This window comes from Musca domestica, unplaced genomic scaffold (assembly GCF_030504385.1).
Source record: "Musca domestica strain aabys unplaced genomic scaffold, Musca_domestica.polishedcontigs.V.1.1 12, whole genome shotgun sequence".
NCBI lineage: Eukaryota > Metazoa > Arthropoda > Insecta > Diptera > Muscidae > Musca > Musca domestica.
The window spans coordinates 16,118,267-16,143,999 of NW_026712155.1; the positions used below are offsets into that span (position 1 = coordinate 16,118,267).

At 35.0% G+C, this 25,733-nt stretch overlaps 1 protein-coding gene across 1 annotated transcript; it reads right to left on the minus strand.

Annotated features, from left to right (window-relative positions):
* Positions 1 to 23,658: 23,658 nt before the first annotated feature.
* On the minus strand, positions 23,659 to 24,430 carry LOC105262098 (uncharacterized). Its single transcript, XM_011295984.2, has 3 exons — positions 24,193 to 24,430; positions 24,055 to 24,130; positions 23,659 to 23,998 (listed from the first exon to the last, which is right to left on the minus strand). The coding sequence occupies exons 1-3, from the start codon at positions 24,384 to 24,386 to the stop codon at positions 23,879 to 23,881; spliced, it is 390 nt and encodes a 129-aa protein (XP_011294286.2). The 5' UTR covers positions 24,387 to 24,430; the 3' UTR covers positions 23,659 to 23,878.
* Between the last annotated feature and the right edge of the window lie 1,303 nt (positions 24,431 to 25,733).

A 25,733-nucleotide genomic window follows, 5' to 3' on the forward strand; every position in this document is an offset into this window, starting at 1 on the left:
ATAAAAATGATATTGATCCTTAAAAAATACACACCTGATGTGCTGCTTGAGCCTTGAAAAAATACTCTTTAAAAATCATTAACTGTAGCTTTGTCAGTCCTTAAAAAATATTCCGCCGTTGGCTCTATTGGTAGCTGAAAAATATTTATTAAAAATTCTAAATTGTAGCTCTGTTGATACTTAATAAATATTCCTAAAAAATCCACCTTATTGACTCTGATGATTCTTGAAAAATATATATATTATTAAATTGATTCGTTAGTCCTCCAAAAATAACCTCAAAAATTCACGTTTTTGGCTCAGATGGGCCTACTGCATCATTCTTCAATAATCCTTTGTCTCCTATCCTATCTCTCTCCCTCTTTCCTTCTTTCTTTCCTTCTTCCTAATAATTACCAACACATTTCAATTATTCTCACTCATTGAGACCCTGCAACAAAACGAAGTTCACTGCCAAGAAAATACACCTCCCCCCAAACCCAAAAATACTTTCAAAACTTCCTTTTGACATTTAACATTTTTGATGGTTATTAAAAGAAAAGAAAACAAAGAAAAAAGTCCCGGCCAGGAAATACTTAAGGAAACATTAATTGAAATTTATACGATTAAAATGTTCCCCGATGCAAACATTCAACTGTTACTTACAGACACACACACACACGAACTTAGATACATGCGGGGAAGGGTGTGCCTCTTCCTCCACACTTGCTGAAATGTATTACAAACCCTGTTCAACATTCCTGGCTAGCAGTGCAAGAAGAAAAAAAAAATAAAGTTTGGCATACACGCTTCATTGGTAGTCTTGCTGTTGTTAAAGTTTTAAAAGAAGCGTTTTTAAGAGGGTCTTTAGAGGAGTTGTTGGTGTGGAGATAAACAAAACGGGGGAAATTCTAAATAAGTTTTTTTTTTTTTTAAACAGAAGAAAAGTTGTCTGCATTTAATCGGCGCACGTGAATTGCTGTAAAAGTGCAAACAAAGATACGCCCTCACATACTAATGTGCCACAGACAAACACGAAGGCACACTACATGCGGGGTAAGTTTAAAAAATAAGTCTTACTTTTGCACAAATGCTACGTGGTTGAAATATTTTCATAGGGGAGATGTTTTTTTTTTTTTTTTTTTTTTTTCAAGATTTTCAACAGAATGATTAGCTGATGAAGTGACAGATGAGAATGTCTAAGAGATTTTTAGAAAAAGGAGATGGAATTCACTTTTTCATTTTATTGTCTGATATGGTGATAGTACCACAAAGAAATGTCCTTAATTCGAAATCATTATTTTGAAATGAATTAATTAAAATTTCAAAGCCTACGATGTCCCCATTGCTGCTCTCTCTCCCTCTCTCTCTCTCTCTCTCTCTCAAATCAAATCCATCCTTTTGTCCTTTAAAATCCTGGGATTTATTACAGATCCATTGCATGACTTGTTATCGAGCTTGTAGTTTATGTGTTCCCACTCTCTCTCTGAAGTGTTCCATGTATGGGTGTTGGCACACAGGTCCTCCATTGTACTCGTTTTTTTTCTTGAAAACTTTTCAAAGAAATTTTAAAGTTTTCTTCGTGTTTTTCTATTTTCACGCCTTTGTCTTATTTATTTTCGCTGGCAAGTGTTGATAATTTATCGTTTTTATCTGTCTCAAACATTATGCTGCTTAAAATACTTGTTTCTAAACAATAAGTAATTGTTGTTGCTTTTGTTGTTGCTGCTGTTGTTGTGTATTATTATATAAATTGTCTGTGAGCATGCTTTCTTTTGAAATAATTTAGATGGGTGAGATTGTAAAGGGGTATTAAATATGAACGGGGGGGAATATTGAAAAATATTCCTTAAAAATTATTAATTTTAAACACCTTTTATTCCTTAAAGGACCTTATAGCTCTATTAACGAGAATTCTTAATATTAGTTGAAGGACGCTGATGTCTAAAAACATGGATTCCTATCTTCGCTATTTTTTAGAAACTTTTGAGAAGATGGAGGAAAGGAAGGAAGGTCTATCAAACTATACTTTTTCATCATTTTTAGATCCAAAAACGCGACCCTCCAGTCTATAAACGTGAATTTTAAGATTTTTTTTACAGGGTTTCGGGGTTAAAAATAGGGATTCTTGAGATATCTTCAGGTCCGTAAACAAGGCGATTTTTTTGAGAATATTTATAAAGGAAATTCGGGTCTTTAAACTTGGATTTTCTACAAAATTTTATGAAGCGCCTTTAAATTTAGAAACAATAATTTGTTTCAGGAATGTATATAAATAAGACATTCAGGTCCATAGACATGGATATTTTAATTATTTTTATGAAAGTTAACAGCGGATAATCCTAATTTTTTAAATGTTTAATAAAGGTCCTTCATGCTAATAGAAGTGTTTTTATTTTTTGTGAATTCCCATAAGAAACCTTCAGTTCTAAAAGTGTTCATTTTTAAGAGTTTTATCCGCGGATTTTTGAAGCTCTGTGAAGATCCTCTATGGTTATAATCGTGGATTTTTGAACATTCATGTCCAAGAGGTTTCCAAGAGGTTTTATGCAGTTCCCTCAGATGTATAAAGAGGTTTGTTTTTTCAAGATATCTTACGATGGAACTTCAGGACTATAATCATTTACTTTTTCCGGAATTTTTATGAAAGACCTTCAGGTCTACATGTACGGATTTTCGGAAGATTTTTATGATGAAATTTTTGTGAAGAACTTCAGGGTCACGAAATTTGTAAAGGAACTTGAAAATATAGGTTATGCTTTTTTTGCATTTTCTGTTGTTCCTTTAAAATTCAACACTCATTGGCCCAATGGACCTTTTGAAATATTAATTGCTATTGTCCTTTAAAAATATTCGTTTAAAATTAATCGCTTATTGATTCGAAAGTCCTTTAAAAATATTCCTTAAAAATTCCACACTTATTGCCTCGAAAGTTCTTTAAAAATATTCCTTAAAAAATCCACGTTTATTGGTTTAAAAATATTCCTTAAAAATCCACGCTTATCAGCTCGAAAGTCCTTTAAAAATATTCTTTAAAAATCCTTTTATTGGCCCGAAAGACCTTTAAAAATATTCCTTAAAAAAATCCACGCCTATTTGTCTTATGGTCCTTTAAAAATATTCCTTACAATCAATATCCAACCCTATCGGTCTAATGGTCCTTTAAAAATATTCCGTACAAGTTCTTTCCTTAAATTCCATGCCTACTGCTGTTATGGTCCTTGAAAAATAGTTCTTCCTTAAAAATCCATGATTATTGCTGTAATCGCCTTTGAAAAATATTCTTTAAAAAAGCCACGCCTTTTGTTGTAATGGTCCTTGAAAAATATTCTTTGGGAAATCCACATTTATTGGTCTGTTGGTCCTTGAAAAATATTTTTAAAAAATCCAGGCCTATTGTTCTGTAGGCCCTTGAAAAATATTTTTAAAAAATCCAGGCCTATTGTTCTGTAGGTCCTTGAAAAATATTCTTTAAAAAATCCAGGCCTATTGTTCTGTAGGCCCTTGAAAAATATTTTTAAAAAATCCAGGCCTATTGTTCTGTAGGTCCTTGAAAAATATTCTTTAAAAAATCCACGCCTATTGGTCTGTAGGTCCTTGAAAAATATTCTTTAAAAAATCCACGTCTATTTTTCTGTAGGTCCTTGAAAAATATTCTTTAAAAAATCCACGCCTATTGTTCTGTAGGTCCTGGAAAAATATTCTTTAAAAATCCAAGCCTATTGTTCGGTAGGTCCTTGAAAAATATTCTTTAAAAAATCCACGCCTATTACTGTAAGGGTCCTTGAAAAATATTCTTCAAAAATCCACGTTTATTGGTCTGTTGGTCCTTGAAAAATATTCTTCAAAAATCCACGTTTATTGGTCTGTTGGTCCTTGAAAATTATTCTTTAAAAAAACCACGCCCATTGATGTAATGGTCCTTGAAAAATATTCCTTAAGAAATCCACTCCTATTGGTCTAGTGGTCCTTTAAAAATATTCTTAAAAAATCCACACCTATTGCTGTAATGGACCTTGAAAAATATTATTTATTGCTGTAATAGTCCTTGAAAAATATTCTTTAAAATATAGTCCTTGAAAAATATTCTGTTACACAGACATTCTCTTTATATCACGGTGGCAGCTGATTGCTCTGTGCGATTTCTTGCTTTGCCTGTTTCTCGTATTTTATAAAAATAATAATTTATGCTTAGTTACGCATTTTAGATACTCACATACATATGTGTGAGTGTGTTTTGTTTAAATCTCTATTGTTCGTGGAATACAAACGAGTCAACTCTCAACTTTCAGGGCAACACAAAACCTATGTCAGCAGCATACCTCCCATTTTACACCACACATTTAAACTTTGAACCCGCGAAGGGTTAACATTGTTGAAAATATTTTTGTTTTTATTTTTCAATTTTTCTCCATTTCCATTCTAAAGAAATTATGGAAAACCATTTTTTTTTTGCTTTCATTCATTGTTTTGAAACAAATCGCGCAAATCATTGGCCGGGGACCTCCCAGTTCTGCGAAGATATCCATATAAACCACATCACTTTTGTTGTTGTTTTGTTTGCATATAAGCTCAAGTTTTATTATTCTACGGGCCAAAAAGGAGGTGGAAATCCATATTTTAAAGCCAGCCACACTTATTTGGAAATTCATGTGAACCATATGCTGTGTCATACATAAATACATACATAATGACACAGTCTGAGTTACACATACTTAAATAATTATGCTGATGATAATTGTTTTGAAAACCCTTGGTTTTGAGAACAGTCTTAGTGGCAGCAACAACAACAATAATAACAAATACATTATAAACTGTGCATAAGCCACAACCCGAGTAGCTATGTGTGTGTGTGTGTGTGCGAGAATGTATAACAGGAAACGGAAATAAACTTCTGTACCATGTTTGTGTTTAGAATGCGAGAGAGAGTTCCGTTATGCCTTGATACCGCTCTTTTGTTTGTCCTATTGTTTTATTGTTGGGCCGACGGACAAGACAGCAGTTTCTTGTTTAAACGCTGAATTATAGATACCGCACCTTTCCGTTTTGAATAGGGTTTTTTGTTTTGTTTTACGAAGAAGGGTTGCATGGATTATTTGGCATTACGAGTTGAATCCAGAACATATATCCGTAATTAATTGCCAGCACTTGTTCGGATATGTCTTGAAAGCGGAACAATAAAAATATGGGAGAGGGGGATGGGACACGAGATTCATAAATTTAATTGGTCATACATTGAAGCCATACAAATGCGTGTTGTTTATAATTATCCTTGGAAAGGAAAACATGAATAAATATAAATCTGCGTAAACGAAATTTGCTGTAAATAGGGATGGAATATTCAAGGACCATCTGATAGGCGAAGATTTCTAAAGAATATATTTCAAGAACAATAAAAACAATAGGCATGGATTTTTAAGGAATTTTTTTCGATTTTAAGGACCATTACAGCGATAGGCGTGGATTTTTCAAAGAATATTTTTCAAGGACCAACAGACCAATAAACGTGGATTTTTCAAAGAATATTTTTCAAGGATCAACAGACCAATAAACGTGGATTTTTTTCAAAGAATATTTTTGCAAGGACCAACAGACCAATAAACGGGGATTTTTTTAAAAAATATTTTTCAAGGACTAATAAAATAAAAAAGGGGATTTTTCAAAAAATATTTTTAAAGGACCAACAGACCAATAAACGTGGATTTTTTAAAGAATATTTTTCAAGGACCAAAATACCAATACATGTGGATTTTTTAAAGAATATTTTTCAAGGACCAACAGACCAAAAAACGTGGATTTTTCAAAGAATATTTTTCAAGGACCAAAATACCAATACATGTGGATTTTTTAAAGAATATTTTTCAAGGACCAACAGACCAAAAAACGTGGATTTTTCAAAGAATATTTTCAAGGACCAACTAACCAAACAACGTGAATTTTTTAAAAGAATATTTTTCAAGGACCAACTGACAAAAAAACGTGGATTTTTCAAAGAATATTTTCAAGGACCAACAGACCGATAAACGTGGATTTTTTAAAGAATATTTTTCAAGGATCAACAGACCAATAAATCTAGATTTTTTGAAGAATATTTTTCAAAGAACAACAGACCAATAAACGTGGATTTTTTAAAGAATATTTTTCAAGGACCAACAGACCGATAAACGTGGATTTTTTAAAGAATATTTCTCAAGGACCAACAGACCAATAAACGTGGATTTTTTAAAGAATATTTTTCAAGGACCCAAAAACCAATAGGCGTGGATTTTTCAAATAATATTTTTCAAGGACCAACAGACCAATAAACTTGGATTTTTCAAAGAATATTTTTCAAGGACCAACAGACCAATAAACGTGAATTTTTTTAAAGAATATTTTTCAAGGACCAACAGACCAATAAACGTGGATTTTTCAAAGAATATTTTTCAAGGACCAAAAGACCAATAAACGTGGATTTTTTAAAGAATATTTTTCAAGGACCAACAGACCAATAAACGTGGATTTTTCAAAGAATATTTTTTAAAGACCAATAGATTAATAAACGTGGATTTTTCAAAGATTTTTTTTTTCAAGAATCAACAGAACAATAAACGTTAATTTTTCAAAGATTTTTTTTTTCAAGAATCAACAGAACAATAAACGTTAATTTTTCAAAGATTTTTTTTTTCAAGAATCAACAGAACAATAAACGTTAATTTTTCAAAGAATATTTTTCAAGGACCACTGGACCAATAGGCTTGGATTTTTTGAGGTATATTTTGCAAGGACCACTAGACCAAAAGACTTGGACTTTTTCCAAAATAATATTTTCCAGGGACCACTAGACCCAGAGGCGTGAATTTTTTAAGGAATATTTTTCAAGGACCAAGAGGCGTGAATTTTTTAAGGTAAATTCAAGGTATTCAAGTATTCAAGGACCACTAGACCAAGAGAACCCATAGGAGTGGATTTTTTGAGGCATTTTTTTCAAGGACCACTAGACCAAGAGGCGTGAATTTCTTAAGAAATATTTTTCAAGGACAAGTAGACCAATAGGCGTGGATTTTTTTAGGTATTTTTTCAAGGACCACGAGACCAAGAGGTGTGATTTTTTTAAGGAATATTTTTAAGGACCACTAGACTAAGAGGCTTGAATTTTTTTAGGAATATTTTTCAAGGATCAAACGTGGACTTTTTCAAAAATAATATTTTTCAAGTTCCCTTAGACCAATAAGCGTTGATTTTTAATGGATCACCAAAAAAATTGTATGTCTTTTTTAAGGACTATTTTTCAAAAATAATATATTACAAGACTAAAATTTCTCAGGACTTGATTTTTTTCGGAATTTGTTTCAAGCCTAATTTTTTCAACCCTAAATTTTCTCATTTTTTCAAGCGTGGAGTTCTTAGTGACCTTTCATTTAACAGTCTATACTTGTTGTATTTTTTAAGTCCAATAACAGTTATAACCCCTTTAATTCCCCGATTTTCCCAACAGCATATTTTTAGGTATTTGAGCGCATTTTCTTACCGTTAAGCAAATATTTCCCCTTAAAAGTGAAACATGTTTTCCCCTTCAGAAAAGAAAACCAAATCCATAAATGCCATTTTTTTAGCAATTCTCATTAAAAAGTCGGTAGGATTAGCCAAACCCCCTCCTTTCAATTGCACTCGGTATTTTTGTGTGTGTGAGCGTTTTTGTTTTTCAAATTCAAATATTCCTAATTGAAATTCCTTACAAGGTTTCCAATTGTGCAGGGATATATATGGTGCTGGTGCGGCTGATCTGCATTCGGTTTTGGCTTAGGTTATGCTGGTGGGGGTAACAACAATGGCCTTTTAACTGTTGACCGCTTTTGAATGGCTATGAGCTGCAGTAGAAGAACAACACAAAAACAATAGCCCTGGCAGTTAAAGGGATATATTTTTTTCGGTTTGTTTGTGGCATTTTTATTAGTCCTTTGTTACATCAGGCAAAAGCAACAACAACAACAACAACTCCACTATTACGAGCTTTAGCGACCACTGATGCTGGGCAACAACAATTGCAGTTTAATATCATTTAACTGGTTTTTTTTGGTTTCTGCCTCAACTACTACTGCTGACTTGGACTGAATGATGCTGCTCCTGGTGTTGTTGCTGTTGTTGTTGTTGCTGTTGTCTGAGCCATTCAGCCATTTCAACCTCGTTTTCTTATAAACTATGCATGAGATTCTTTTGAAAAATCAATTAAAATTTATGGCTTGAATAAAACAACAGCCAACGTGACTGGGCAAACGAAACTCGAATAAATTTCCATGAAGAAGCAGAAGATGTGGAAAAAAGGTTGGATTTTGAATAACGATTTTATGTTGTAGTTGTTTTTGTTGCTGTTGATGGTGTTACATGAAAATGAAAAAGGCAATTAAACTAGAAATGATACTTTAAGTACTGTTTAAATAAATTGCCGTTAAAATTGCTCCGTTTTCATTTATAAATTATCGAGGGTTTAGTTTGAATTAGAAATGCCATGAATATTAGCATGGCATTATTTATTTCGGCGAATTTCATATCATTGCTAATATTCGGAGGGATACAGTGGAGTATCTTATATTATATGATTTTTATAACAAAATTAATTCAAATAGGCACGTTTAGTAATTATTTTGTGAGAATATTATTATCTAGTTTAAAAGGCTCCACTGTTTATTTTTTTTCCCTGTTGTATTTTTCTAATACCCTCTAAACATGTTTTTGCATTTCCGCTGAAATTATGACCTCCAAACATAGTCAATAATATTTCATGAACACATGAATTTTGTAGGAAATTCATCCGGTCATTGCTAAACGGAATTTCTATGGCAAATTTTAGTTGGCTATAAAACGGAAAAAATTGTTGTTTTCATAAATATATGAAACACAAATATGTCGGGTATTTATTTAAGGCAAATATGGGAGAACACACACACACACACCTAACAATAATTTGAAAATTCAATAAACATAGATGAGCTGTAATAGTGTTAGCAAATTTGAAAATGGTCATTGCAAACAACTAAAAAATTATACTAGTAATACACGAAAATAATCATGTGGAGGGCTGTTGAAAAGTTAGTACCAGCACTGAATAAAAAATTCTATACAACTTGCTATGTATAAATATTTCTATTAACCTCATATCTGACATGAAGACGATTTATCGAAAGTTACGATTTCTCATACAATTTGACATTAATGTTCGATTTCCTTCAAATTTTGCACATACCAACATTTTTATCTGTATTAGATGAAGTATGAAAATGGAATTCTTCAGTCCGTTATATATGTTACCTCACCCATATCTCAATACAATCTCAATCAGATACCAACATAGACCTCAATATCAAATTTGAGGATTCCATACCCATGGTACAAGAAAAAGGTAAGGTTGAGCTACATTGCATTATGAAAATGGAATTCTTCAGTCCGTTATATATGTTACCTCACCCATATCTCAATACAATCTCAATCAGATACCAACATAGACCTCAATATCAAATTTGAGGATTCCATACCCATGGTACAAGAAAAAGGTAAGGTTGAGCTACATTGCCTGATTACAATTTTTTAACACGGAATTGAAAGATTGATCAAGTGGGATAATATTTAAAAAAAAAATCCCGGAGTTTCATTTATTTTTTAATCAATATTCAAAATAAGGGAAATTATTAAATAAATAAAAACAACCTGTTGATTTTAATTCTAAATAATTCTGACAGAAAGCGGGAATAACTCCAGGGGTGTATCTCTGTACTTTTATGACCCTGTTCTACCTACTTATTGTCCAAACCTATCCTTTTCATATAATTATAAACACATTTTCAAAACCACCTCCATATATGTATTCCAGATACCAACAGAGACCTCAATATCAAATTTCAGGATTTCAACTCTATCTCAACACACAACACCAAATATGTTACCTATTGGTACTCTTCGAACAATTATTGTACACATTTGCAAAACCACTTCCCTATCTCTATGCCATCTACCAACAAAGTTCTCTGTATTGTGGATTCCAGCTCTATACCTTCATCCAATTTCAAATTTAGTAAAAATTATTACTTTTCTTGCATATATAGTACACAATTCCAAACCACCGATAAATCTCAAAAACAGATACCACCAGAAATCAAATTTAAGATTTTTATCGTTATCTCTGCACCCAATATCAAATAGTTTTCGTACAATTATAGTACACATATCCGAAACCATCTCCACATGTCAAGGCTACACATCGAACCTTATACCAAATTTCAGATTTAAAGAAATACCTCTTCACGCAATACCAAATCGCACCAAATATGGTATTATTTTGTATATTTCGTGCACTTCTAGAACATATTTCTAAAACCTTTAGTTATAACAAACCAACCACCAACAGGGACCGCAATAAAATAATTTCAGAAGTCCAGTTTCATCCCTAAAGCAAATTGCTCCAAATTTAGGACCATTTAGTACAGTTCGCACACTTAGTACACATATCCAAAGCCACGTCCAAATGGACCTAAATATTAAGTTTGTTGATGCCAGTCCTATAACGCCTCAACCGCAAAGTATGTACAAAGTATTTTGTACAATCAGTTCCACCAATACCAAATCGCACCAAATATGGCACTATTTGGTATTTTTTGTACGCTTGTAGTACACATTTAGAAAACCTCTACTTTGCCACAAAGCTGCCACTAGCAGCAGCTGCCAAAGACAACATTTCAAAATTTCAGCTTCATCTGTTCACCTAAATCAAATTGTTTGAAATTTAATACCATTTATTACAGTTCGTACACTTAGTACACATATCCAAAAACAGCTCCATATCTCAATTTTAGATACCAGCAGAGACCTCAATCTCAAATTTCGGAATTCCAGCCCTATACCATTACCCAATACCAAATGTAGTATCAATTGGTACTTTTCGTGCAAATATGGTAAACATTTCCGAAACCTCGTCCATATGTCCAGGCTCCCCATGAACCACAACCTTAATATCAAATTTTAGTTTTTATGCACTATCTGTTCACCCTATAACCTTTTCGTGACCTTAAACTTAACATTTTCGAAAATCCTGCGCTCTATCAGTGACTCTTGTTTTTATTTTCAATAGCTCATTCTGTTTGTCCAATACAAAGTATTAACTTATTAGTACATTTTAGTACTTTTCGTACCCTTTTAGTACGACTTTCCAAAAACCCGATCCTATTACACGTATTCTTGCAAAATTCCTAGATTCTTGTTTTAGCCGTGGAATGTCTTTAGTAAACCTGAGGATGATTTTGGAATATATGTCTTAGAAGAACAACGTTTGTCCTATCTAGAGGTCAGATAGCTTATACTGCAATAGTGCATATTGGTTGGTTGGACCTATCAAGTGATCTTTCTCTTCTTCTTCTCTCGAAATTGCTGGCCATATGGCCCCAGAGACATTGAGAGAACTTACCCCCTGCGGCGTAGCTCTTTTAACATATTTGCTGAGAAAACTCTCTCCCATGCTCGAATTGATTATCCTAATTGTAAAAATTTTATCAGGAATTTACGAAGAATGACATGGTCTTTGGTCCAGCAAACCGACTGGGATTTCCTCCCAGTGTAGGTGATTGGACACTATTTCTTAGAAAGCATTCACAATTCTCTTCGTGTCACTGATTAACTGCAGATTTCGAGGAGCATGTTTAACCTCTAAAATAAGAGACCATTATTTAACTCAGTCAGTTCTTCCTGTGATGCTGTATGTACTGCCCCTTTCCCTTAGCAGGTTCCGGATGTCCGTGTGCGGTGGGACAGTGTATTCGTAAAACATAGAATGAGGATATCAGTAGGGGTTTGGTATTACTACTACCTCCAACTAGCTTAACAAGCATCCCTAATGAATTTCAATTTTCAGTTGCCCAGAAATGTCTATCAATGTCCTATTAAATTCTCCGTACATTTCAAGGTGGGTGTGAATTTTGAAACATGTATTTTTTAAAGAGACAACAATTTCAGTTCTTGTTTTTTTCATCCTCATGATTATTATTGTTGTTGTTGTTTTTGCTACTGCTGCTTGTTGTATTGTCCTGTCCATAATAACAATTTATTATCATTTCGCATAGAAATCCTTTCCATTTATCATTCTTGTTTATTGAAAAGTCCTATTGTTTTATTGTATACATGTTGTTGTTATTTTAAAAAAAAAGTTACAGTTACAACACCAACAACAACAGCATACGTTATACAAAAAACAAAAAAAAAAAATACAGAATGTAATGTCACATTATTGGTCTGTTCGACAAATTGTAATTGAACAAATGTACATGGGGGACACTTTACATTAAATGTTCCCTGGGGAGTGGAAAAAGAGCACTTACACACACATTGGACCAATAAATTATGGAGAGGGCAATAAGAGTTGAAGGGATGAGAAGGGAAGGAGTTTTGAGTATGCTCAAAAACTCTACCGTTATTAGTTCTAAAATTTATAAATATTGGTCTTGAGAAAAATCCTATAAAAATCCTTGGAAAGAAAACGTGTATTTCCTGAGAAAAAATTATCCTTCTCAAACCAACAAGGTCTGTTGATCCCTAAAAAAGTGTTATAAAAGTCGCTACTTTGGCTTGTGGGGCGTTAAACATCTTCCTTTAATAATCCACAATTTTTTGGTCTGGTGGTCCTTAAATTATTCCTTATCCTTAAAAATCCTCCACTGGTATCTTGTTGGCCATCTGTACAGAAGAAAATTCTCTGCTTTTTCTTCCAATTTTCAGTGAAATTTCTCATACACACATATTATCCTTATTTTGTCTAAAAATTCTATCGAATTACAAATCCAATGGATTTGTGATGATAACAGACAGAAAGATTTGTTATTTGATTTCTTTCTAAAAAAATACAATTTATCTTATTGCAAATTTTCTGACAGCATTTACTTCCTTTGTCCAGCTGTTTTACATCCGAATTGGGTTAACATATCGAAGAATGGTTAATGCTTTGAGAATTTACAGAGGAGGATGGGTATGATACAATATAGACATTGTCAAAGGACATAACAACAGGAGAAACTAAATCAACTGAATTTTTTATTTAAGCCTACATTTTACTACGGAGAGAAGGACTTCTTTTGGAGGACCTGCAGGTTACGTATTCACAGAAGACCCAAGGTCTGAGAAGACCTTCTGGCCATCCATGAAAAGACCTTCCGACCTTCTAGTCTTCTATGAGAAGACCCTTTGACCTTCTAGTCTTCCATGAGAAGCTCTTTTTCTAGTCTTCAATAAGAAAACCTTCTTCTTGTCTTCTGTGAGAAGACCTTCTTCTTATCTTCCATGAGTAGATCTTCTTCTGGTCTTCAGTGAGAAGACCTTGTGGTCTTCTGTGAGAAGACCTTCTAGTGTTCTATGAGAAGACCTTCTGGTCTTCTGTGAGAAGACCTTCTAGTGTTCTATGAGAAGATCTTCTAGTGTTCTATGAGAAAACCTTCTGGTCTTCTATGAGAAGACCTTCTGGTCTTCTATGAGAAGACCTTCTGGTCTTCTATGAGAAGACCTTCTGGTCTTCTATGAGAAGACCTTCTGGTCTTCTATGAGAAGACCTTCTGGTCTTCTATGAGAAGACCTTCTGGTCTTCTATGAGAAGACCTTCTGGTCTTCTATGAGAAGACCTTCTGGTCTTCTATAAGAAAACCTTCTTCTTTTTTCTGTAAGAAGATCTTCTTCGGATTTTCTATGAAATACTTTTTTCTGGTCTTTTGTGAGAAGACCTTCTTCTGGTTTTCTATTAGAAGACCTTCTTCTGGTCTTCTGTGAGAAGACCTTATTCTGGTCTTCTGTTAGAAGACCTTCTTCTGGTCTTCTGTGAGAAGACCTTCTTTTTGTCTTCTATGAGAAGACCTTCTTCTGGTCTTCTGTGAGAAAACCTTTTTCTGGTCTTCTGTTAGAAGACTTTCTTCTGGTCTTCTCTTAGAAGACCTTCTTCTGGTCTTCTCTTGGAAGACCTTTTTCTGGTCTTCTGTTCGAAGACCTTCTTCTGATCTTCTGTGGGAAAACCTTCTTCTAGTCTTCTATGAGAAAACCTTCTTCTGGTCTTCTGTGAGAAGACTTTCTTCTGGTCTTCTGTTAGAAGACCTTCTTCTGGTCTTCTGTGAGAGGACCTTCATCTGATCTTCTATGAGAAGGCCTATTGGTTTTCTATGAGAAAAGGATCTTATGGTCCTCTATGAGAAGACCTTCCGGTCTTCTATGAGAAGACCCTCTGGTCTTTTATCTGAAGACCTTCTGGTCTTCTATGGGAAGACCTTCTGGTCTTCTATGGGAAGACCTTCTGGTCCTCTATGAGAAGACCTTCTGGTCTTCTATGAGAAGACTTTCAGGTCTTCTATGACAAGACCTTCTGGTCTTCTATGAGAAGACCTGTTGGTCCTCTATGAGAAGACCTTCTGGTCTTTTATGTGAAGACGTTTTGGTCCTATATGAGAAGACCTGCTGCTCTTCTATGAGAAGACCTGCTGCTCTTCTATAAGAAGACCTGCTGCTCTTCTATGAGAAGATCTGTTGGTCCTCTATGAGAAGACCTTCTGGTCTTTTATGTGAAGACGTTTTGGTCCTCTATGAGAAGACCTTTTGGTCTTTTATGTGAAGACCCTTTGATCTTCTATGAGAAGACCTGCTGTTCTTATATGAGAAGATCTGCTGGTCTTTGGTTTTCTATCAGACCTTTTGGTTTTCTATCAGAAGGCCTTCTGGTCTTCTATGAGAAGACCTCCTGGTCTTCTATGAGAAGACCTTCTTTTTTTCTATCAGAATTCCTTCCGGTCTTCTATGAGAAGACCTCCTGGTCTTTTATGAGTTCTTCTCATAGTTCTTCTTTGGCCTGGTATGAGAAGACCTCCGGCATTCTAGGAATTCTGTTGGTTTTCTTTTAAAAGACCAAGTTTTCCGATTTGGATAATACCTTCAGGTAGCCAGAAATATTTTTATTATATTTTTGTGCAAGAATGGAAAAATTATTTAAAACCTCTTTGCATTTATCTATAATCTGGAAATTGTTGAAAATATCTACAAATTCTAAATTGAATTTAGAAAGTCCAATGCTAATTTAAAAAATGTCATTCACTTCATGTATTACAATTTCAATTCATGACCCCAAATGCTGATGCCAAATTCGAAAATTTGCTATAGAATTCATAAAGTGTAGCTAGACACACACATACTCCCGAAAATGCAGTAAAGCTTTAAATGTGAATATAACAATTACACCCATATAAACATACGTACATGTGAATGTATTGGAAAGGGATGCATAGAAAAATAAAGACATTTAAAGTGAAATTTGGGTGTGAGTTTTCTTGGGCATTTTTGGGGGCGGTCGGCAGATATGCCAAAAGATGATCTTTGATGCAACCCCACACACACACACACACCGACTCATGCAGACGTAGACATGGAATTTGAAAATGCAAATTTCCCTACAATTGAAATGTTGATGAGACCAGCAGAAGATAGACATGGAGACAGCCATAGAATTGCATACAAAGATAACAACAGAAACAATAACACCAAAAATAAAAGGAAAGTTGCAAATCTTCACAGAAAACAAAGAAAATCTTCGAAACACGTACAACGAAGGATTTAAAGCAGTTAAGATTGTATCTGCAAGCATAAGTGTAACAATCGTGTTGATTGTCCTACCCACACTCCATGCTCTCTGCAGACACATATCCAAGATTAACCAAATGTCTTTAAACATTTCATAAAAAAATAACAAATTCACAAAAATAGCAAAGGTAGTCGGACAGCCAGCCATCTAGCATGGAATAGATCTTGAATAAGAAATATAAAACAAACAGACGACGAAACGACCCACCGTCTGTCCGACAGACCGACCTATCGACCCGGTAACAATCAAACCAATGAGATGAGCATAAAACTTAACGTACAAGAAAATCGTAATCGTTCCAAGAGACTGATTGCAACCATTTTTATGGAGCCAAGCAAAGCATACCATCATCAGCATCATGGCATTGCATTGTGTCCCATGGGTTTTTGAGTGGCACACATTTACACACACAATGGAACTATGAAATGTGTTTTTTTTTTTAAGTCATTTAACCTCTGTCGATTATTAAAGGAATTTTTTAAAGCTATGTTATCTTATTTAGTTGTGGAATTTGAAAAAATTATTTCATGAATATTAAATCCTGGATTTTTAGAGATTTCTTTCTCAGGATGGTCCGCTCCTGAAAATACTGGACTTTAATAATTTTTAAAGGAAGTGAGATTTTTTTAAAAAGTGGTAAATCAAAGATAATCCGTCATGATATCCCTTAAAGCCTTGGATTTTTAATGAGTATTTGTGTACCCTCCATCATACTATGGAGGATATAAAATACGTCTTAAGAATCCAATGCTGTACAAGACCCCGAAATATTCGTCGAAGACCCTAAAAAGTATATATATTCCAGATCAGAACAAAATTATAAGGCGTTTTAGTGATGTCTGTCCGCCCGTGTGTCTGACTGCTGGAATCACGATATAGTCCACATTATTTAATCATGAGATTTGGAATGTGACACAAAGGTTTATATTATATACAGGCTGATTGGTATTGAAAGTGGGTTCCATTGGTCCAAGTTTAGGTATAGCTCCTATGTAACGGTATCTCCACATTTTCAGTATTTTAATGGTTTCTGTCATAATTTCGAACCAAAATAGATGAAACTTGAAAATTGTGTTTCCCGGTAGGTCTGTTCTCTCCCTGCAAAAACTATTTGCTAAAGGTCCACTAATTGATATAACCCCCGACATAAGGGCACCTCACTATATTCAGTGTTTTGATGATTTTATGTTCATTTTTCAATTGAATTGTCTGTCCTTCTGAGGTAAAGGCCCCTGGAAGGAAATAGCCCCCATACAACGATAACCCCTATATTTTTTATTTGGATGATTTTAGTTGGAATTATTTCATATTTCGTACTTAAAGTTCGTCTGCAGGTCATCGTCATCATATAGCGTCCATATAATGATACCTTCCGATATTCGGTATCTTGATTATTTTACGGGCATTATTCTGCGGAATTGTTTCAAATTTCGTATGTAAAATTCGTAATGGGTACAATAGCCTAGGACAAAAAATACAGGACCACATTTTCGTATAGCTCCCATACCTTTCGATATTCGGAATTTTGTTGCGAAACATTGTATGTATAGGTCCACGTTTTGGTATGGGCCCCATATAACAGTACCTACTGATATTCGGTATTTTGATGACTTTTTCCACATTTTTCACGGTATTGTCTAAAAATTGGATTTTGTTGGTCATGATGGGTTCTAGCTCTGGTGGCGAAACGCTTGTCCACGTTTTGGTATAGCCCCCATATAACGGTACCTGCCGATATTCCATATTTTGATACAAATTGTATTTTTAGTTCATAATGGGTTCTAGCCCAGTGGCAGAACATTTGGAATTTGTTGGCCATGATGGGTTCTAGCTCCGGTGGCGAAACATTGGATGTGTTGGTCCACGTTTTGGTATAGCCCCCATATAACCTGCCAATATTCCATATTTTGATAAAAATTTGTATTTTTAGTTCATAATGGGATCTAGGCCAGTGGCAGATTGAATATTTACTTCCAAGTTTTCCTATAGATGATAGATGATAGAGGTTCCGTTTTGGTATGGCCCCATATAAAGGCCTGACTGACTTTATAGTTTTTTGATACCCTTAGCCATGTGGCTACAGAGGGTATATATCATTTGATACGGCCAAAACGTACCTCATCAAAAAACGGTTATAGACCCTAGGTATCTCCGTTTCAGGACATTTGGAGTTGATCTGTCTGGCTGGTGCGCACAATAACTCTTGAATAAAGCATCCGATTTGATTCAAACTGGGTACATCGTTATATTATTGTCAAACTTAGATCGAGTTCAGAGATAAAAAGATAAAATATATCGAAGCACTCCTGCTGATATCTCCCCCACAAAGGGTTAAAAGATTGAGTAATCATAAAGTTTTTAAAAGTTTTAATAATAATAATAATAATAATAATAATAATAATAATAATAATAATAATAATAATAATAATAATAATAATAATAATAATAATAATAATAATAATAATAATAATAATAATAATAATAATAATAATAATAATAATAATAATAATAAGGATCATAAAATCCGAAACAATCACCCGATTCTCTTCAAATTTCCCACATCCAAATATTTTTATTACAAAATATCTCGCGTGAACATGGGATATATCGTTCCACTCCGCCTGGCACCTTCCCCACAATCGGTCAAATTTTTGAATAGCTAAATCTCTCAAAAAATGCGAAATTATTATCCAATTTTTTCTAAACTTCGCACATTTCCATATTTCTACTAACGCAAGAGCTGGGTTTAAACTGATAGATATCGGCCCACACCTTCTGCTACCTTCCCCCACAAAGAGGGGGGGGGGGGAGGGGTAGGTAATTCCCTGTATTTTTATACCTCAAAACTTGCAAAATAAGTCAGCTATTCTTTTTAAACTTGTATCTCTTAACCAGGTATCTGATGTGAGTAAGGAATCTGCGGGCTCACTCCTTGTGCTACCTTCCCCACAAAAGGTGAACATTCGATTATCATTTATTCGCATAAAATTGCAAATATATGGTCGATTTCCTTTAAATTTTGTACATACCAATATTTTTATCAGTATGAAGTGGAATCAGATGAAGTGGAATACTTCGATCCACTATGTATGTCACCCCGCGCATATTTCAACATTTTTCAAAAATTATAATATTTCTCATAAAATATGAAGACAGTAGTCGATATAGCCCAAATCTGTTACGTTGAAAAAAATTATATCAGAGATAGGTCCATGTCTTCGGAACTTCCCCCCAGAGTAAACAGTTTGAATAATCAAAACGCAAGGCTGGAGGTATACACTTATCGGCAAAACCGTCTGATATTATTTAACTTTTTAAATAAATGTTTAATGAACCTATTAGTCCGTTAAATCCCAGATTTTTAAATATTTTTTTCTGAAAGACATTCCGTCCCCCAAAATCGTGGGGTTTTTTTTTTCAAGGCAATGACTCTTAATATCAAAGTGGAAAATCAAATATAATTCATGTCACGATGTTCCACAAAACCTTGGATTCTCAGAGAGCATTATTGAGAAGATATCATTTTTGAACATCGGCCTTTATAATACTCGAAATAACAAAAATTATAAGGATGTTCTAATTTATTTATTGCGAAATTTAGAAAAATATGGTGTGAATTTTCGAAGACTTTTTCCAAGGTATTAAGAAATATTCTGTAAATTTTCATAAATTCTATCAATTTTCTATAAGTTTTTCAAAAAATATCTCCTTAACATTTCCCACCACTGTTCCACCGAACACCATGCCACATTAACACACACTCAAACCCACACAACTACCTTCGACCAGAAGATGTGAATATTTGAACGAATGTGGATGTAAAGCAAATGTGAAATGTTGGCAAAATTGCATCGTAAAGCAAACAAATTAATCAAATGTTCTTAAGGTGAATTACCCTCGAGCTAAATTATAATGCTGGATGTGTATGTAGGTTGGTTGTTGCTGCTGGAGCTGGAATAGAGAAATATCTGCAAACGTTTCAGAACACACACTACTAAGCATAGGCACACATGGAAACACACTCACATGGATTTGTGCAGAACTCTTCTACATCATTGGCATACAAAAGAATAAATAAAGGATATTTGTTGCTGACGTTGATGCCGATGCCGATGCTGATGAAGATGATGCTGTTGCTGGGGCTGCCGCTGCTAAATGCTATGCATGAGTCTTCATGGAGCTTAGGTTCGAACATGTGGACAATTGGTTGTATGATGTGGTGTGTTCGTGTGCGTTCAAGTTGTCTGTTGCATATGTTTGAAGTAATAGCCAACGAGAGGAAACTCCATTGGAACATTATGCAAGAAATACAAATGTGTGTATTTGATGTGTGTATGTGTGTAAAAATGAATCTATGTATGTTTGTTTGCTGGTGGAATTAATTGCAATGTAACTCAGACATATGAGCAATCGCCAATTTTGTGGGATTAATGAAGGAAATTGTATAAATTTATGGACTAGGAGGGGAACAAAGTATGTAAGCTTTCGTGGGGAAAGGTGACAACCGTGTAAGAAATACTTCCAGGACATGATCAACGAATTCGCATAGAAGACAAAAAGAAGGTCTTCTCATAGAAGACCACAAGGTCATCTTCTCAATACAGAGCAGAAGATCTTCTCTTAGAAGTCCAGGAGGTCTTCGTGTAGAAGACGAGAAAGTCTTCTCATAGATGATGAGAATGTATTCTCACATAATGCTAGAAAGTCTTCTAATAGAGGACCAGAAGTTCTTCTCATAGAAGCGCAGAAAGTCTTCTCATTACGGCCAGAATGTCTCCTCAAGGAGACCAGAAGGTGTTCTTAATAAAGGCCAGAAGGTCTTCTCATAGAAGACCAGAAGTTCTTCCAATAGAAGACCAAAATTTGTTCCAATAGAAGACCAGAAGATCTTCTCAAAGAAGAAAAACATTTTTTTCAGATAAGACCAGAAGCTGTTTTCAGAGAAGGCCAGGAGGTCTTCTCAAAGAAGGCCAGAAGGTCTTTCAATGGGAGGGCAGAAAATCTTCTCAGAGAAGGATAGAAGTTCTTCTCAGGAAAGGCAAGAAAATCTTCTCAGAGAGGGCTAGAAGTTCTACTCAGAGAAGGCTAGAAGTTCTTCTCAGGAAAGGCAAGAAAATCTCCTCAGAGAAGGCCAGAGGGTTTACTCAGAGAAGGCCAGAAGTTCTACTAAGATAAGCCCAGAAGGTCTTCTCAGAGAAAGCCAGGAAGTCTTCTCAGGAAGGAAAAACGGTCTTCCCATAGAAGGCCAGAAGGTCTTCTCATTGAAGACCAGAAAGTAATCTCGTAGAAGACCAGAAGTTCTTCCCATAGAAAACCAGAAAGCATTCTCGTAGAAGACCGGAAGTTCTTCTCACAGAAGACTTCTTATAGAAGACCAGATGTTTTATAGAAGGCCGGACCAAATAGAAGACCAGAGATGGCCAGAAATGTTTCTCAGATAAGGCTAGAAGGTTTTTTCAGAGAAGGGAAGTATGTCTTCTCAAAGGAGGCCAGAAGGTCTTCCAATGGAAGGGCAGAAAATATTCCCAGAGAAGGCCAGAAGCTCTTCTCAGAGAAGGCCAGAAGGTCTTCTCAAAGAAGGCAGAAGGTTTTCTCACGGAAAAGCAGAAGGTCGAAAAGAAGTCCAGAAGGACTTCTCAGGGAAGAGCAGATGGTCTTCTCAAGGAAGAGCAGATGGTCTTCTCAGAGAAGAGCAGAAGGTCTTCTCAAAGAAGGCCCGAAGGTCTTCTCAAAGAAGGCCCGAGGGAAGAGCAGAAGGTCTTCTCCGAGAAAAGCAGAAGGTCTTCTTCTAGAAGAGCAGAAGGTCTTCTCCGAGAAGAGCAGAAGGTCTTCTCCGAGAAGAGCAGAAGGTCTTCTCCGAGAAGAGCAGAAGGTCTTCTCCGAGAAGAGCAGAAGGTCTTCTCCGAGAAGAGCAGAAGGTCTTCTCCGAGAAGAGCAGAAGGTCTTCTCCGAGAAGAGCAGAAGGTCTTCTCCGAGAAGAACAGAAGGTCTTCTCCGAGGAGAGCAGAAGGTCTTCTCCGAGGAGAGCAGAAGGTCTTCTCCGAGGAGAGCAGAAGGTCTTCTCCGAAGAGAGCAGAAGGTCTTCTCCGAGGAGAGCAGAAGGTCTTCTCCGAGAAGAGCAGAGGGTCTTCTCAGAGAAGAGCAGAAGGTCTTCTCATAGAAGCTCAGAAAGTCTTCTCAGAGAAGGCCACAAGGTCTGCTCAGAGAAGTCCAGGAAGTCTTCTCAGAGAAGGCCAGAAGGTCTTCCTAGAGTAGGCCAGGAAGCCAGAGGGCTTCTCAGAGTAGAGCTCTTCTCCGAGATGAGCAGAAGCTCTCCTCATAGAAGACGAGAATTTCACCCCAGTGAAGAGCAGAAGATCTCGAGAAGTTCTTCTCACAGAAAGATTTCTCATAGAAGAGATGAAGGTCTTCCTTACGAAAGCAAAAAGGCATTTTGGAGGAGATCAATAGGTCTTCTCATGGAATACCAGAAGAAGGTCTTCTAATCATAGATGGCCCGTCGGAAATTATGACGTATCTGACATACATTTCCGACGTATATTACATACGTCGGAAAAGTCGTAAACCTACCCGATAAAACAAGATTTTTGACAAAAATAGGAACGAAATAAAAAACACATTTGTCTCTTAAAATCCAATTCAGTTTTTCTTTAAAATATTTGTTTTATTAAACAGGAAATACAAAAACATAAGAAACTTAAATAATTCATTTAAATTACATTTAAAATCCAAGGCCTCTAAGCAGGTACATACTGTTATTACAAATTATTTTGTAATTTGTTTCGTTTAATTTTCGTTTTCGCTGGAATCAGTATCCTCTATATACTGCGAGACCTCTTTTGTTTCATTTATTCTTAAAGAAAAATAAACTTCTAACAATTTCTTAGAACGTTCTGAGTCTAATCTGTTCCTCAAATCGGTATGAACATGTGTCCAATTTGAAAAAATACCCTACAGCTGAGCTGTTGAAGCTGGTATCATGAGCAATTTTTGTGCAAATGTCGCTAATGATTTGTGTCTATTTGCAGTCAATTCCCAGAATAGCCCAGGTTTGGATGTTTTTTCCAAAAGTAAGGCAAAAAATCCTGCCGCATTTTTGTATTCTGAAAATGATTGTAATCCATGTTCATCAAGATTTTCCAGTAAAAAGTCTTCAACTTTTTGCATTTGCTCTGGGTTCAGCCTTCCACCCTTATATAGCGGATGCAAAACATTTGCTGCGAGGTTATATTTATTAAAGACTTTACTGATTCTACATCTTTCTGCCGCCACTTCATATAATTCTGGTTTTGCCGTAGTAAGCAATTGTATCCATTCTTCTGTTGCATCAGCTATAGAATACTCAGACTTTTGACAGTTTTTTATAAGTAAAGCTACAGGATTCAAAAGATCAAATAGTTCCTTAACGGATTGAATAAAGTCCTCCTTATAGAGCAGCTCAATTATATAGGATTTGACCAAGGGTTTTCCATCAGTGTTAGTTTCTGCAGATATTTGCTTCATTTTGGAAATGTTGTTTATCAACCAAAAAAGTCCATCACGCTCACTGCACCATCTTGTTGCACATGGTAACTTCGCTTTGGTTCCTCCAAGCATTGACAACTTTCTTTCAATATGTACTTTTTTAAATTCATTAAGAATTTTATGTACTTTTCCAAGTATTGAAGAGTTTTCAGTAACTTCGTCCTCCAACATACCGAATACATCATCGTTTTGTTGAGACTGTAGCCGCGTAGATCGCCTCTGGCTATTCCCAGTCGCACAAAGATAATTTAACTCGAAACGAATACCAAAATTCTTGATGATATCTTTGGATAGCAAATTGCCGATGTGGGCATTACACGTTGTATGAATCAGCCCAACATTCCGGCCCATTGATACCATATTGGCAGCATTATCTGTGACTACAGCGAAAACTTCAACTTTGTATCGATCTTTGGCTAAACTGGCAGCTTTCTTCACCATTTCAGTGAGATTTTCTGAAGTTTCTCTCAGGTATGAAAAGTCGTAAGATTCCAAAAAAATCTGTGATCACAGTTGTGCAGTAATGCTGCGACATTTTTTGTGTTTAATGCTGAATTTTTCCATCCGTCAATAAGAAGTACGGAATATGTACCTTCTTTTAAAAATTTCGCATTCAAATCGATTTGCTCCTTATGCACTGCATCCAATAGTGGTCCAGCTATCCTTTTTCTGCTTGGTGGTTTGTACGATGGTTGCATTCCTTTGCAAAAATCTTTGAAGAATTGATTACCTGCTGCAACAAAAGGAATGTTACAAGCGAAAAAAAAATCTGGCAGTACGAATGTCGAGTTGAGCTTTGTCTTTCTTGTCGATTTTACGAAAAAAATCCTTAATAGTAGTTTGAGTATTTGATGTCTGTGTACATGACAACTGAAAGTAATAGTGATATTTTAATACATGTAAATTGAAAACGAATTCATGCTTACATTTTTTTGGGATATACCCGCTTCAAGTAAATCACTTCCGTTGTCCTCGTCAATCTGTTCAACATTGCATTTTTTCCTAAAAATCCAAAAACGCATTTATAAATAATCGTTGTGTTAATATTAATATTGAGTACTTACCGATGTGACTGCATTCTGTTAATAGCCGTGTTGCGGATTAATTGCTTGCACCTATTGCACTGGGCAATAGCTTTTCCTCGTTCACTTATTTTTGTATATCCGTACCAATATGGATGAAGGGGCCTACCACCGGTTGCTCCAGAACTTTGTCCAAACCCCTCTGGTTGTTGTTCATCACTCGGACTTTTTAACATTTTAAAATATATAAAATTTTTGTAATTGTTGAAAGGTAGTTTTATCTCCCGCTCAAACTAATTTGTTTTTGGCGTTTTTTGGTTGACATATGTCAGTTCAATTTGTTAACATGCACAAATGCAATGAAAAACACATCAAACAGTATACGCGACATTTTGTAGATGGCGTGCTATGTATTTTGTATATTTTATGATTCATTTAATTAAATTTAAATGTTTTATTTAAAAAACATCAAGATCACAAAAAGTAGATTTTATAAAAGTCTAAATTTTGAGAATCTTACATGTGTTCATATTATATAAGTTGTGATTATATAGTATCGTGGGTACTATCAGCAATATACATTTGAAATTTGTTTCATACAAATTCAAAGTTTTCCAATTATTTTAAATAAATCATTTTTAACAACGTAAATTATGTATAAAAACTTACTGAATCTTTTTAGTAACAAGAGCTTGAGAAATTGACCATAATAATGATTATAACACAGCATTTTTCAGGTTTATGACGTTAAATACATTTCATACTTTTTATACAGCTTTATGACGTTTTCGACGTTTACAACTTTGTTACAGTCGAAAACCTAAAATTTTCCCATTCGGACCATCTCTGCTTCTAATAGAATACCAGAGGAAGGACTTCTCATGGAAGACCAAAGGATCTCTCATGGAAGACGAGAAGGTCCAGAAGACCAGAAGAATGTCTTTTCGCATAGGAGACCAGAAGAATGTCTTTTTTCATTGGAAACACGAAGAAGGTCTTCTCTCATAGGAGACCAGAAGGAGACCTTTTCTCATAGCAGACCAGAAGAAGGTCTTCTCTTGTAGGAGATCAGAAGGTCATCTCTCATAAAAATCCAGAAGAATGTCTTCTTTCATAGTAGACCAGAAGAAAGACTTCTCTCATAGGATACCAAAAGAAGGTCTTCTCTCGTAGAAGACCACAAAAAAAGTCTTCTCTCATAGAAGACCAGAAGTTCTTTAAAAAGGGTAAGAACACCGCATAGTCTCTGGAGAGGAAGATTTTCCACTGAGAATCATACTGTCCCAAAACGTGTGGTTCATAATTTTTTATAGATTTTAATCTTAGATTAAATATTAAATATACCCTGTTATCTAAAGGGCCTTAGAAAGTTTATCACAGACAAAAAACAGTTTTTATATCTAAATTTTGATATTTAATATAAATCTTTAACATTGCTCATCCCATATTGCACATCTTTATATATATTTATTTATTATTATATATGTGAATAATGGATTTCGCCTTTTCGTCCTCCCAGGGGAAACACAATATTATCAGAATAAAAAATCATACAAAAGTCACATAAATCATTCGATCTTTTT